The sequence below is a fragment of the Rhincodon typus genome, chromosome 9, assembly GCF_021869965.1.
Source record: "Rhincodon typus isolate 14 chromosome 9, sRhiTyp1.1, whole genome shotgun sequence".
Lineage (NCBI taxonomy): Eukaryota > Metazoa > Chordata > Chondrichthyes > Orectolobiformes > Rhincodontidae > Rhincodon > Rhincodon typus.
The window spans coordinates 58,648,501-58,664,673 of NC_063340.1; the positions used below are offsets into that span (position 1 = coordinate 58,648,501).

General features: G+C 38.5%; 1 protein-coding gene across 1 annotated transcript in view; it reads right to left on the reverse strand.

The window, feature by feature from the left end:
* The window catches only part of hhat (hedgehog acyltransferase), a 196,191-nt gene extending 182,194 nt beyond the window's left edge, over window positions 1–13,997 (reverse strand). Inside the window, exons 1-4 of the mRNA XM_048601411.1 lie at window positions 13,936–13,997; window positions 12,669–12,782; window positions 10,276–10,470; window positions 1,570–1,785 (exon numbers count right to left, since the gene is read on the reverse strand). Of these exons, the coding sequence (XP_048457368.1) occupies window positions 1,570–1,785; window positions 10,276–10,464 (405 nt within the window). The 5' untranslated portion in view covers window positions 10,465–10,470; window positions 12,669–12,782; window positions 13,936–13,997. The remainder of the gene's footprint in view (window positions 1–1,569; window positions 1,786–10,275; window positions 10,471–12,668; window positions 12,783–13,935) is intronic.
* Window positions 13,998–16,173: the final 2,176 nt, after the last annotated feature.

Below are 16,173 nucleotides of genomic sequence, written 5' to 3' on the forward strand. Positions count from 1 at the left end.
TCCTCTGATGCTGCCTGGCCTGCTGTGTTCCTCCAGCTCCACACCGTGTTATTAAATCCCCAATTGTTTTGCAACATGCAGTGTGCATATGAACATAACAATCAGAAGCAGAAGTTGGCCTTTTGGTCCCACAAGCCTACTCCAGCATTTGATACGCTCCTGGGTAATCTGATTATGATCAGGGTGTCTACTTCCCGGTCTATCCCCTGTATCATTCAACTCTCTTGTCAGTCAAGAAGTTGGTCTTAAAATTATTCACTGATCCTGCCTCCAATATTCTAGGGAAAAAAATTCCACCCGCTAAGAAAAATTTTCTCCTTACCTCCATCTTCAATGGGAACCCCCTTACTTTTAAGCTGTATCCTCAAGTTCCAGTGAGCCTGTTAGTCTTATCAACCAGTACTATTCCATTGATTTGATGGTTTCCTCTATGGGTGAAAGTTGTCTTTCACATTTAAATACGTAAAAAAAAATTGTGGTTTTGGTTTGTAGGTACCTTCAAAGCATTACTTGCTGCTTCTCGTTCATTTACCAATTCAAAGCCTATCATCAACAGCCCCTCTAAAACTGTTTTTTTTTGTTCAACCTTTTTTGAAGTTAGTCTTCCACTTGGATAAGTAAAGATATTTTTACAAAAATCATCTTGTATTCATTACACTTAATTTTCAACTCGCTCACTATCCATTTTACAAAATAAAAACTTTCCTCACTCCAGTCATGACTGAACAGGTTAGAACCTTTCATGATGGTATCCATGACAAGGTAACATGAAGATTATGTCGCAGTGGGAAGAAGATTGTAGACACAATGGGGTTGGACTTTCCTTTCTTGCACCTTCTAGAAACAAGATAGGGTCACTGACAGAGAACACCTACATTTTTCTAGAAGGCACTTAACTTGATATACAGGGCCAGTATCCATCTGAATTTTTGTTCCCAATTGGCAGACCACATCTTGGTGGGAACGAAATGCCATTTTGGTGCAGCAGTTAAAAGACAGCAGACATTTAAATGGGCCAGAGGGACTTGAAATTAAAGAAGACCAAAAGAGAAACAAAGTATCTAAAATGATAGAAGCAACAACAATTATTCAGCTATGTCAAGAGTTTTTATATTGCCATATCACTCTTGGTTCCACTGAAGTAAAAATTACCTTTGTTAAAAACATTTTAGTTCCAATAACTGTACTATTGGAATAATACAACACCCAATATGCATATAGCACGGCCCAGCAGGCATAAATGAAGTGAATGACCCATTACATTTTGTGGTAAAGCTGCAGAAAGCAGAATCATGGTAACCATGTGATAAGGAGCAGATTGACCGTACAAAAAATCAGTGTTTCATCAAAAATTCCAACCATATCGCTTTTAAAGGTGTAAGTTTTGAAAATTACTTCAGTAACTCTGAACAAAATAATTCATGAAACCTTACAATGTTATTCACAAAAATATAAACGTGACCTTTCTATAACTGACAGCATTGTAACAGGGTAAGGTCCAAAAAACAAAACGAAGTGTCATTAGAAGTCAGGTGTAAAGTTTAAATAAAAGTGAATATATGAATTTACCTGATTAATGAAGTCATCGTAGCATATGATGGGACCATTGTGAAATACAGGGTAGTAAAATACATATGCCAACAGCCAGCAGAAGGATACACCAAGTCTTCGAGGTCCATCATAGTACCAGCAGTACTCTAAACTGAAACTTGTGTAACGAAGATTGCAAACAGCCAAGCAGAATAAAAGCAGGAAGTATTCGTTCTCTGTCTCATACCAGCGTTTCTAAAATAAATAAGTATTTTCTTGACATCAAGAGAAAAAAATAAATACATAATCTTAAAAATTAACATTGAACTGAAAGAGGTTACACAAATAAACAATAAAAGAGCTTAACCAATCATTCTGACATTAAATACTCATGTTCTTTTTAAATGAACATCAAAGGGTTTACAACATAATAGTAAGGTTACTGCATTAATAATCCAGAGTCACAGACTACCATTCTGGAGACAAGAGTTCAAATTCCCACGATTTGGGGATGAGGATCTAAATATAATTAGTAAATCTGGAACGTTATTCTCATTAAAAAGGATCGCAAAACTACCAAACTGTTCTAAAAGCCGAACTGGTCTACTAACATCCTTCAAGGAAGGAAATCTGCCACCCTCACCCCGTCTGGCCTACATAAGTCCAAAACCATAGTAATGTGGTAGACGGTTCAGCGCCCTGTGAAATGGCATAGCAAGACATTCGGTTGTAGTAAGTCATTACAGAAAAAATGACTGTGTATGTAACCCAAACACATGGATTGAGGCAGTTCACTATCTCTCCAAAGCCAATTATGGACTGACAATAAATTGGCTCAACTGGTTGGATAGCTAATTTGCAATGCACAGTGATGCCAACAACATGGATCTAGTTACCACATCAACTGAAGTCAACATGAAGGACTCTCCTTTCCAATCTCTCCCCTTGCCTGAGGCATGCAGACCCTCAGGTTAAACTACCACCAGTCATTTCTCTCTAATGAGATACCAACCCTGTTGTCCAGTGGGACTACAGCGACTTTACTTATATAATGCCATTATTGAAATAGTTAATCTGAAAGCAGAAACATAGAAACTATGAAGCACATGTAATTCAGCAAAAAAGAAAGCATACCAAACTATTTATGAATTGTCAAACAATATAACATAAGGCAGCATGATAAAACCAACATGATTATAGAAATGTGGGATATGAAAGATAAATTTTGCACTGAAACTGGTTTGAGTGTAAAATCACTATAAAAATTCCTATTTAATTTACGTACTTCCAAACTGGATGTAGATCTCCAAAATAGGATTTAGGGATGGAAGTGGCAATCGGATCCAACTTGTCTACAGAAATATCAGTAGCTCAAGGCTGAATTTTTTTTTTGGTTAAGTGAGAGCTGCATCAAGGTTTTTGCAGAGATATTTGATGCAAGACCTGACAAGATTTCTCACAGTATCTTACCAAATTCATCTCATTAACTAGATACTCACCTCATGATGTCCCTCACATTCTATTCTAGACCTATTGTACCATGTTCTCAGAGCAACTCACCAATCACCATATATCAGTCAAATGACTGGCATCCGATGTGCCTGCACAGTAAAGACTGTTGTACACTCAAACGAACATTGGAACTCTAGCATTGTCACTCATCAGCATCATAATGGTGCAGCAGCCATGAAGTCATGCCTGCTCATGGCACATACAATATTTCCACTATAACGTGTGTTTCATTAACACAAATTGGCTTTAATATGATTGATGAATAGTGGACACCGTCTGGATAATGCAAACTTTCTACTGTACAGTATAGCAATTTTCTATAGCGATTTCCTATAGTCAACTCAACTATCGCGTTATAGGAGAAATACCTGTTGAACGAGGGAGTAGCACCTGGCAAACATTCCTTCAACTGAGTTGCTGCTTAAACACTACGTCCACACAGTTTATCTGTCCTTAGCTACACTTCTTCTAAACACCCTCTCTAGGTCACTGGTGCTCTGTCCTCAGTGCCCACTGTAGATCCATGTCTTCACACTGCCCTGAACAGAGAAATCTCATACAGGCAAGCAATCGGACAATTCTACACATCAGCTATTATTTGCAGCCAGCAAAAACGAACACAAACAAAAAGGAACAGAGGCTGAAGATAACCCACACAATACAAACCAAATGCTGGCATCATGACCAACTGCTATTCGACATTCCACGATGGTTGGCTGCAGCTAGCTCTCATCCACAAGAACCAGGTGTCAATCCAGTCCTGTCTGCCTTGTAGCACTTAGTACATCTGAGCTCTGTCATGTACAAGGACAGTTTCCACCTTTGCAATGATTTCCTCCTCCTTCAAAGACTGCTCCCCCCTTCCAATTCCTCAGCATCCAGCACATCACCTTGTTACCTGGTTCAACAGCATGATAGAATGGCACACTGCCCAGATAATACTAGATGGACCCCCAGATTGGTTCAAGCAGTGGAACAGCATTTGCACAAGGTGGTGTATAGAGAACTTTATACATATTGCAATTTCTGTCAGTCCAAATTGAAATGTATTTTGTAATTATCAAGTTCGTTACAATTATATTGAGTGGAACATGCAGGATGTGGACAAGTTGAACTTTTTGGCAATATTGTAATTTCCAAATTGAAAAGTTTTGTAATTTTTGGAAAGAAAGATGTGATTCTAAAACATATGGAAGAATTGCTTACTCTTGTTGACTTTAAAATGTTTTAGGTGCTAATTAAATGAAAGTACAGAATTACTGCATTAGTACAGAAATGGTATTAAAGAAATTGATGGGATTGAAAACTGATTAATCCCCAGGGCCTGACAATCTACATTCCTGAGCACTTAAGGAACTGGCTATACAAATAGTGGATGCATTGGTGGTCACCATCCAAGAATCTTTAGATTCTGGAACAGTTCCTACAAATTGGAGGATTACAAATTACATAATGTAACTGCAACATTTTAAAAACGGAGGCAGAGAGAAAACAGGGAATTACAGACCAGCGAGTCTAACATTGATACTGGGGAAGCTGCTAGTGTCCATTATCAAGGATAGCAGATCACTCAGAAAACAGTGGTAGAATCAGACACAGTCAGCATGGATTTCAAATGGGAAATCATGCTTGACAAATCTACTGGAATTATTGATCAGTGGTTTATTTGGACCTTCAGAAAGCTTTTGACAAAGTTCTACGTAAGAGATTAGGGTGCAAAATTAAAGCACATGGGATTGGGGGTAGTGTGTTGAGATGGCTAACAAATTGGTCAACAGAAAGGAAAGAAAGAGTAGCAAGAAATGGGTCTTTTTCCAGTCCCTAATGGGGTACCGCATGAATCAGTAGTAGGACCCCAGCTATCCACAATGTATGTTAATGACTTAGATGAGGGAACTAAATGTAATATCTCAAATTTGCAGATAACACAAAATTGGATGGGAGGGTGAGCTGTGAGGAGCATGCAGAAATATTGCAGTGTGATTTGGACAGGCTGAGTGGGTAAGAAAATGCATGGCACCTGCAGTATAATGTGTGTAAATGTGAGATTATTCACTTTGGTAACGAAAATAGGAAGGCAGATTATTATTTCTAATGGCTATAAATTGCAAGATGGGAATGTTCAACGAGATCTGTGAATCCTCATGCACAAGTCTCTGAAATTAAGCACTCAGGTGCAGCACGCAGTAAAGAAGGCAAACTATATGTTGGCCATCAGAGCAAGTGGATTCAAGTACAGGAATAAGGATGTCTTGATGAAGGGGCTAGGCCCAAAACGTCGACTCTCCTACTTCTCTGATGCTGCCTGACCTGCTGTGTTCCTCCAGCTCCACACTGTATCAAAAAGGATGTCTTTCTGCAATTATACAAGGCACTGGTGTGCAGTTTTGGTTTGCTTATCTGAGGAAGGATGTTCTTGTTGTAGAGGGAGTGCAATGAAGGATGTGAAACTGATTCCTGGATGACAGGACTTACGTATGAGGAATGACTGAATCGGTTAGGATTGTATTCACTGCAGGTTAGAAGAATGAGGGGTGGATCTCATAGCAACCAATAAAATTCCAATAGACAGGTTAGATGTAGGAAGGATGTTCCCAATGGTGGGGGAATCCAGAACAAGGGGTCACAGTTTAAGGATAAGGGGTAAAGCTTTTAGAACGTTTCTTCACCCAGAGAGCCTGTGGAATTCACTACCACAGAAATTGGGTGAGGCCAAAACATTGTGTTTTCAAGAAAGAGGTAGATTAAGCTCCTGTGGCTAAAGAGATCAAGTGATATGGTGGGAGGGGGGGAATCAGTCATGATCATATTGAATGGCAGAGCAGTCGAGAGGTCAAATTGCCTACTCCTGTTCCTACCTTCTATGTTTCTCAGTTTAAGAAATGAAATTCTCCTGCATATTGTGTCAAACAAAAACTACTGAAATATCACAAAGTTTTTCTCTTAATTTCCCAATCATTGCAGCATTGTTACCATGTGTCTTTTTTCAGTTTTACAAAATTTAGTAAACAAGCGAAACAATTTCTTCTCACTTATGATCCAGCAGTGCATTCATCCCCCACAAATTACTGGTGAAAGAAATCTATCTCCACCTAGTGGTCTAAACAAGAACTGGCAAAACCTGTCAAATGCCTTCAATTAACCTCACTCATCAATTTTACTGAATTCCAATTTGCAACACAGAAAGTGACAATACCTTCGAAGAAAATTATTGCTGCAAACTTATGGACTCAATTACATTTCCAAGGCTCTGCCAGTAGCTCAAAGTTTTACAGGCAAAGGAAGTGGGGCTACACATGCCCCTATTTCCAAACAGCTCATTTTTGATATGAAAATGAAGCCAATAAATTTCAATTAATTTGCTTTGCAGAAGGTAGTCCCTTGTGAGGAATTGATAGTCCTTCAACCGTGGATTATAGACCATCCAAAGTCTGTTGCTTGCCCATTTTACATGTCAGAGCAAAATTGCGAAGTGAATGTCATGTTCATCACAGATGGTTTCTTTTCTGCTCCATCTTACACTATGCATTAGTTGCATTGCCAACTTACACTTTTATCTTTGCTACCAATATGATATTTTGTTCTTAATTGGCACAAGCATTTAAATGGCACCGTGTAAACTGCTAAATGTGAGCTGTAGACCCCATCAAGACAACAAACAAGGAACTCACTTTTCATATTCATTCATGGGATGTAGGCTTCACTCGCATCTATTGCCCAGCTTTAATTGCCCAGAGAGCATTAAGAGTCCAACCACATTGCAAGAGATCTGGAGTCACATGTAGGCCAGACCAGATAAGGATAAAAGTTTCCATCCCTAAGGGACATTAGTGAACCAGATGGACTTTTCATGGTCAGCATCAGAATCTTAATTCCAGATTTTTACCGAATCCAAATTCTTCGGGCTGCCATTTGCGGGATTCAATCCCCAAAACATTACCTGGGTCTCTGGATTAATAGTCTAGTGATAATACCACTAGGCCACCTTCTATCTTGATTGGTCCATAGATTGTTAGTTGCCTAAGTCAGCTCAGAGGGTTCTGAATCTTTGGAATTCTCCAGATCAGAGGACCATAGAAGCTCAATCATTGTACTTGTTCAAGACAGAAATCGATAGTGAAGAATGAAATGAAAGGCTACAAGGCTAGTAGAGGAGAAAGATGGTAGATGATCAGCCATGATCTTTTTAAACAACAGGATTGGCCAAATGGGTCAAATGACCTCCTTCTCCTAGTTCTTATGTCCCTATGTTCCTATCTCATTACAACATGAGGCACATCAGGCTATCTGTTTTTATCCCATTGTATGGATCATAGTTTACTTCATTAGTGTTCGACTTCAAAAATCTAGCTGGTGAAGGATAGTACTGGAGACAATCTTTATTCTGTTTTACGTTTACTTACAGAGTGAAATATTAAAGCCTACCTCTCCTAATTTAACCACATCGTACCTTAAGTATATCTTTATACGAGATCATATGAAAGCATGAATATCCACACCTCCCTCACATGCACTTATTTAAACAATCATACCATTAACCATATGACATGCAATGAATGAGAAAGGAACTTGTCAGCTTCTCCACGGTGTAACAATTTCTGACCAGGAAATTTAAAATGCTAAATCCCTTCACTGTTAAATTAATTTTTCAGATGGCAAAATAAATTATTCAATAGAAACAAAAATATACATAACTTTTAAATAGAGAAATTTCACATATATAAAATTAGTTTTCAGAGCCAGTGGGGGTGTTTAATAGTAGGTATGAAGTTAGAGAGCTGTTAAAAACCAAGTTACACTCATTCAACAAGGTGCAACATTTGCGAACACTTGTTAAGTTTTCATTAACGCATTGATTCTGGAATTGAACTTTCAGGGAACTTCAATAGTCCACTCTCTGAAGGAGCATATAGTCATTGACAGTACCTTCTGCAACCTTGCCTTTTCTGCAGACTTTAGCAGTTGCTGTCAGTATCGGTGGATCAACAGTGGCAACTGCTGACAATTTCAGTGTTTTTTCCATCACAAAGTCCAAGACATCAACTGTCCAAAATTATAGTGCATCCAACCAAATACAATAACAATGTATCTATTTAACACCTTTAACACAATGAAATGTCTCAAGGAGATTTACAGGAACATTATAAATCAAAGTATGACACTGATCCACATGAGGAAATATTAGTCAGATGACAAAACCTTAGTCAAGCAGGTATGTTTTAATAAGTGTCTTAGAGGGATATGAGATAAGGGGAATTCTGAACCTTTGAGCCTAGAAAATGAAGGTAGTCAACAATACTTATTTTTAATCATTTTGGCATCACTGGCTAGGCTAGTATTTGTTGCCCACCCCTAATTGTCCACAGGGCAGTAAAGAGCCAATCACATTGTCTAGAATTACATGCAGGTAAGGATGGCAGATTCCCATCTCTAAGGGACATTATTGAACCAAATGGGTTTCCTGCAACAATTGACAATGGTTACATGGTCACTATTAGGCTTTAATCCCAGATTTTTAGTGAATTCAAATTTCACCATTTGTCAAGGTGGGATTTGGACTCATGTCCATGGAAAATTAGCCAGGGGCTCTGGATTACTAACCCAATGACAATACCACTACATCACAACCTTCCCTAAAGCAATTACAATTGAGAATGCACAAGAGGTAGAGGAGAGTACCGAGATAGAGGAGGGGACAGTAATAGAAGGAGATGGACAAAAGGATGGGAATTTTAAAATCAAGATGGCACTTCACTAGGAGCCAACATAGGTAAGTGAGTGAAGGAATAATGGGGTGACAGTACTTGCTGCACAGTGAGATACTGACAAACAAATAGTGGATGACCTCAAGTTTACAAAGTGTAGAATGTGGGAAACCAGACAGGAGTCTGTTGGAATAGTTGGGTCCATAGGCAACATAGGCAGGCTTACGCATTTAAGCAGCAGGTGAGTTGAGTCAGGGGTAAAACTGAGTGATGTTAAGGAGGTGGAAACAAATGGTCTTATTATTGATGTAATTGTAATGTCGGCTCAGGCATAAACATGACACCGAGGTTGCAGACAGATTAATTTAATCTCAGACTGTTCCCGGAGAGCGGGATGAAATCAGTAGCTTGGAAAAGGAGTTTGGACTGGGGATTGAAAACAATGGCATCACCTAACAGTGACAACTCCCTCATGAGCAGACAGTCTATACTGTGGATATTATCAAATGGCAGCCCTTCAAGATAGAAATTGATCACTTCTTTAATTCGTTTCAGTTTTTTGTAGAATGTTATATAATCTATAACACAAGAATAGGCCATTTGACACAATAGGTTTATAAAGTATTAATATAACAACTAGATGAATGACTATTAGCTTTCTGAACAAGGGAAAGCACTGCATTATTTATCTAACAGGCTATTAAAGTGGTTAATATTTTCAGGAAAAAAGCCAACAATTCACTTATAATTAGAAAACAAACATAAAAATAAATGCAAGCTACATTTATTTCAACTCAAGATTCTTGACAGCCATTCGCTGGTTTATTTGTCAGGACAATGCCTTAACCAAAGTCAATCTGTCTTGTTTAAAATTTAAACAAAGGCTTGAAATTAACTGTCAGTCAATGAACAGCTGCATTCTCCATGGCAATGTTTCTACTAGTCAGATCTCTATATAGCAACCAATCGGCACTCTCCACTCATACAGTACAAATGTTGTTTTTCCCCTTACTATTTCTTGCACATCGTCTTGACACATGCACCAAAGAGCTTTAAGAAAATGTCTTTTTTCAGCAATACTCAAATCTCATTTTTAGATTGATAATTCCACACTCTTTGTTTTTATTTGAAGTATGATACCTATTGTCTGGAATATAAAATAAATATTTTAAGCATAACTTAATGTCATTATGAATAATTACAACTGACAGGACTGAGTATATTCAGTTAACCAGATATTCAACCTACTAATCACCCCTTCTAATTCATTCCATTGTTTTCTACCATGTGGTGTGATTTCCATTCTTTCTATGCATACCTGTAACTCTCACAAGTAATGTTTGTCTGTTGCTATACAAATAAATTATGCATATTCATACAAGTAATATAGCTTATCAGAACAATGTTCAATTAGTGCTTGAATAATTATTCCCTTGATACCCTTGATTTCTAAGTTATAGCACATTTCTGAAATCATTATAAAAGCTAAGGTTAGAGTTCTTCTATACATTGGGAATTATATTCTTACCTGAATTTTTCCAAGAGAGTCCATTTGTAAGCTGTACAGTAGTAATATTGAACACAGCCAAGATAATACAGGCACTTGGAGCTGGGCCACCGCATAGGAGATGGACACATGCAATAATATTACTACCAGGCCTTTGAAGCCCACTGTAAGGAAGCAGGCCAACATCCCATACACCATCAGCAACCACATCCTAAACTAAAGAAAAAATCCTTATGTCACCATGTAAAACAGAAACAAAACAAAGAAGTTTAAATTTTCTTCATTACAGGTCTTCTGTTCCTTGGTACAAACAAGATTCATTCTTGTACAGCTAAAAGTCAACTAGCATTGATATTATCTTGTTCAGATTTATTTGAATATCACAGCATGAACTGAAAACGTAAATGAACACCAGGTGCTGCCAGCTTTTAATGTAAAGTATGATGAATTACTTAAGAAACAAAAACAGAAAATGTTGGAAAAGCCCCCTAGGTCAGCTGAGCATCAGCATGAGTAAATCATCAGCATCTGTGGAAAGTTAACATTTCAAGTCAACGACTTGTTATCAGTACTGTTATAACGAAAGGTCAATTGACCTGAATCATTATCTCCTTGCCAGCATTTTCTGTTATAGATTTTTAATATCCACAGCAATTTTACTTTTGGAATTTTAGGATAATAAACAGATTAGAATACAAAAAAAGTACATGAGGGTTTTATTCCACTTTACTCCAAATGTGATCCATTTTGGAATTCATAAGAATTCATAAATGTTGGGATTATCATACAGTCAAGATATAACTCACTCCCTGGTTTTTAGTTTTCTAACCAAGTCTATGTAATACAATTCTCTCATGGGTAGGACAGTCTATACTGTGGTTATTGTAAATGACGGCCTTTCCACATAGAATTAAATCTGTCCAATTCTTTTCAGTTTTACACAGATTACCACATAATCTACAACACACAGAAAGGCCATTCATTCTAATAAGTCTAGCAAGTGTTAATGAATAAATGAATAGTAAATGATTTATTTATTGTCACATATATTTTGAAGATACAGTGGGAAGTGTTTTGTCGCCACAATCAGGCACCATTCTGAAGTACAATAAGAATAAAAAAATGATTCAATAAGTGTTCAGCTTCTGTTTAAACTGGGGTCTCAAGCACAGTTTCAGGGTTCCTGCAATGTTTCTGGATGGTGTTCTGGTACTCAAGGAGTCCTGCTCTGGGAACAGCAACACCAATGCCGATGCCCCAGGAGACATTGGCTCTGCTACTGCTGCCACCTTGCCAAAAACGCCAAGCGTCCAGCCTCTGGGTTATAGCTGCCAGGAGTCCAAGATCCCAACCTATCACCGCCAGGAGTCCAAGATCCCAAACTAACACCACCAGGAGTCCAAGATCCCAGCCTACCACCGCCAGGAGTTCAAGATCCCAGCCTACAACTGCTGGGAGTCCAGGATCCAGGCACTGCCATCACTGTCATGAGTCCCGGTCCATGCTGCCTGAAGCTGCAGCCACTGCCCTGCCAATATTTTCTTTCTGTCTTCACCTTCAAGAACAAAGACAAAAAGTACGCAGAGAAAACAATGCCACCGGCCCCCCTGGAGCGGACAGGCTTCGACAAGTCCAAACACTACCTACCATGCCAACGCCATCTTGAAATGGTCTGCACGTATCTGCACCCACTCTAATAAATTTATTTCCTCACATTACATATAACACATTTAAAGCATAACTTAATGCAAAAGCATTGCATAACCATCACCTGTTGGTATTACTATACTAATATTTGAAATACACTTTTGTTATATATGTTTTATTGTATATGCCCATCATTACTCGTGAGCATGCCTCATTACAGATCCCATTTCTGTTTAGCCTAGACCTTTCATTGAATCCTTGCAGTGCAGAAAACAGCCCATTCGGCGCAGAGTCTACACTGACCCTCTGAAGAGCACCCCACCCAGACCCAAGCCCCTACCCTATCCCTGCATTTCCCATGGCCAACCACCCAGACCACACATCCCCAGACACTATGGGTAATTTAGCATGGCCAATCCACCTAAACTGCACACTTTTGGACTGTGGGAGGAAACCAGAGTACCCAGAGGAAACCCACGCAGACATGGGGAGAATGTGCAAACTCCACACAGACAGTCAAATTTTCAAACTCTTTCAGTTTCCAAATATCCAGAGAATATTCCACATGGAAAAACACACTTGTAATTCACCAAGTATTTGGCAATAGAAACAAAACGTTGCGTACTTATTTACATAACAAAAATTTACTTTACGTTTGGAAGGATGGAAACTTCTGTTGTTTGCAATATGACCCTCCTGCCCCACGTGGATATTCTGTAAAGTAAATGGTGTTTACATTGATTCTAGTTTTAACGGAAAGTACAAACCTTTGGAAAAAAGGCTATGGTCACTTGTGATACAATTATATGACCAAGCAAAGTCCACAACAGCAACTTCTTTGTCCACTCTGTCCAAAAGCTCCATTCAAAATCTGTTGGGTCCTGAAAAATGTTGCAAGGGTTAGTTATCTAAAAATAACTCAAAACATAAAAATGCTGTCCAAAGGAATTGTTCCTTTTCTTCTATGGAATTCCAAATAGAACATCAGGATTAATATCAAAGCTAAGCCAGATTCTGCCCACATCCAATTTACTAATTTAAATACACATTTCCAGAAAGAATTCCAGGATACTAACAATGAAAAAATTGACCAATTATACTTTTTCACCTCCCAGGCCAGGAAGCAAATGGTCAATTGCACATTGTACACTGGCACTAATAAGCAGCTGTGGTTTTTGTTCTCACTCGGTTCAAGTATATATCTGACGTGTATGATTGTTTAAAATCCTTTTCCATTCTATCGAAAGCATGTTCAGGCTTTGCCCACAGAGAAAAATATTTTGAAATGTTTAAGTTCATAATAGAGGTCCTACCTCTGGCATGAGTCCACTCTGTTCAGGACCACACCATGTACTTGCAAGTTAACATGCTTATAAGACAAATTAGTTAAGTCCTTTAGGTCAGAAAGGTGAGGAGGGCAAGGAAAGAAGATTCAGGTATGGAGTAAAGCCAAAATGCAACAAACTAAAAGAAAAGACTTTCATTTACAAAGCACTATTAACAACCTACGGGTGTGCAAAATCCTCTATAGTCAATGAAGTGCTTTTGTAGTACAAGGTAAAGCTACCATAGCCCTACCAGGCCATAGGGCTGTTCTCTCACTAGAGAGAGAGAGAGAGAGACACCCAGTGGTGGTATAACCCAAAGCCACCACAGCTCACTTGAGGGGAGAGGTTGAGGAGAGTCCTTCATGGTAAACTCATCTGGTGTGGGAATTGAACTCTCACACTCTGCACTGCAAACCGGTCATCCAGCCAAGTGAGCTAACCTACCCCCTTTTTGAAGTATAGTCACCATTGCAAGTCCCTTTTGTTTTGCAATGGTATGACTGGGCAAAATTTGTTTGAAGTCTTAACCTTAAAATAAGCTATCATTTCCACAGAACAAATCCAGACATTTGGATTCAAATATCTCTCAATTTTGTGATAAGAGCTTTTGAAAATCCTATACATTGCTTAAAATAATACCTAGATAGCACATTCTATATTACTCACAAATTAAACCACCATAATTAATCACTGAAGACTAAATTACCTTCTTAAAACCCCAAATAAAGAATCCTTCTTCAAATTCAAATTCAGCATCAAGTTCTTCTTCATAATCTGTCAGAAATGAAAAACACAGATTATAGCAACATACTTCAGATCAACTGTGAAAAATTCATCTGAAATCAAAAGCAAATTGGGATTAGTGTTCTGCTGCACTGTTTGGCATTGCAGTACAGTCAGAATTGCTGAAATGCACAGAAATAAATAATTAAGCACATCAGTTCACCATAAAATGTTATATTACTATGGATGCAGTACTTGATCTAATTCTGATTAACAAACAGATCAATCAAGTGACCTTAATGTAGCACACCTGGAAGGTGAAGGATCATTTAAGGATTTTGTAAAGATGATAAAGTTGTTCCAGTTGAAGATATACTAATCTCCAGTACAAACCTGCAGGACGTACTGACATTCCATTGTGCTGTAAAACCTAAGCATTTATATTTTAATAACTAGAACTTCATATATTATTTCATTTCATGTTTTATGATCTCAACATCCACTGGACTTCCAAAGTTCAATTTGAACTGCAAGGACTAATAGATATTTTCATTTTTAGTCAGTTTAGTAAAGTCAAAGACATTTTGCAGTCATCTGTGAATGGATTCTCTGTTCAACTTTCTAATAGCTATAAAGCAATGCTTCTTTTCAGGCATCTTAAGTAAAGACTTGTTCTAATCCAGCAATAGATTCAGTGCAGCATCCTCTACTGTGCACGAATGGCATGTGTTAACAGGGCAAGGAGAAGCGAGGCTTGTCAACCAGATTGAACAATCCTCAATGAGATAACACAGTATGGAGCTGGAGGAACACAGCAGGCCAGGCAACAGAGGAACAGAAAAGTTGACGTTTCAGGTCAGGACCCTTCTTCAGAAGATCCTTCTGAAGGGTCAACGTTCCTGCTCCTCTGATGCTGCCTGGCCTTCTGTGTTCTTCTAGTTCCACACTGTGTTATCTCTGACTCCAGAATCTGCAATTCTTACCATCTCTGAGTGAGTTATAATCCTCAATGAGACATTGGTCTTAAATAGATTAAAACTGGGCATGCAGAGTCTAACCAGGAACTAATAAGGAGTAAATATAAATTGCATCTAAGTCATGTATCGAAAGCAAAATAAAGACAGAAAAAGGAGGAAGAGACATACAACGGCATTACCATTGCCGAATACCCAAAAATCAACATCACCAGGGATACCACTGATCAGAAACTAAACTGGATTAGTCACATAAATACTGTGGCTGCAGGAAACAGTCGGAGGCTAGGGATCTTTCAGTAAAAAACTAACCTCCTGACTTGCCAAAGCCTGTCCATCATCTGTAAGGCACAAATTAGGATGGCGTACTCCCCACTTGCCTAGATGAATGCAGTTCCTACAATAGTCAAGAAGATTGCCAACATGCAAGACAAAGCAGTCCAGTCAATTGGCACCATCTACACAAACATTCACTCCATTCACCACCAATACACAGCTGCAGCAATGCATACTATTATAAGATGTACTGTAGAAATTCAGCACAATTTCTTAGATAGCATTTTCCAATTTCATGACCACTAACATCTCAGAGGACAGAGCCAGTAGATAGGTAATAACACGTCCACCTGCAAGTTCTTCTCCAAGCCACTCACCACCCTGGCTTGGAAATATATCATTGTTCTTATACTGTCACTGGGTTAAAAATCCTGGATCCCTTCCCGAACAGTATTGTGTGTGCAACTACACCAAATGCACTGCAGCGATTCAAGAAGGCAGATCACCACCACAGTGTTCCCTCTAATTTTTTTGGTGCCTGTGCAGCACCCAGAGTAGTCCAAGCAGCATATTGCATCCACTCAGCAGAAATCATATTGCAACTTTTAATAATTAGTAACCAAACCCTGAAAAAAGTTGCATTTATATTATTTTACAACTACAGGCATTCTACATGCTTTAATAAACAAAATTGTGCTCGGCTTAGAAGTCTGGGGACCCATTTAGTGCTGGTGCTTTGTACGCCACATGCACTACGTGACCAAAAGAAGACACTAGCAATTATTCACTCCTTTGTTGCCAGCTTTTCTATCTTTATTTACTGCCCAATGATTATATACTGCATTCAGGTTGATATTTTGTCCAGATGAAATGTACAATTTAATTTGCATTGAGTTGTCCAAGTAATCTTATTCTAATCTCTTTCTGAACTTGCACTTAATCAAGTTCATGAGGCTAAATCCACGCTCACG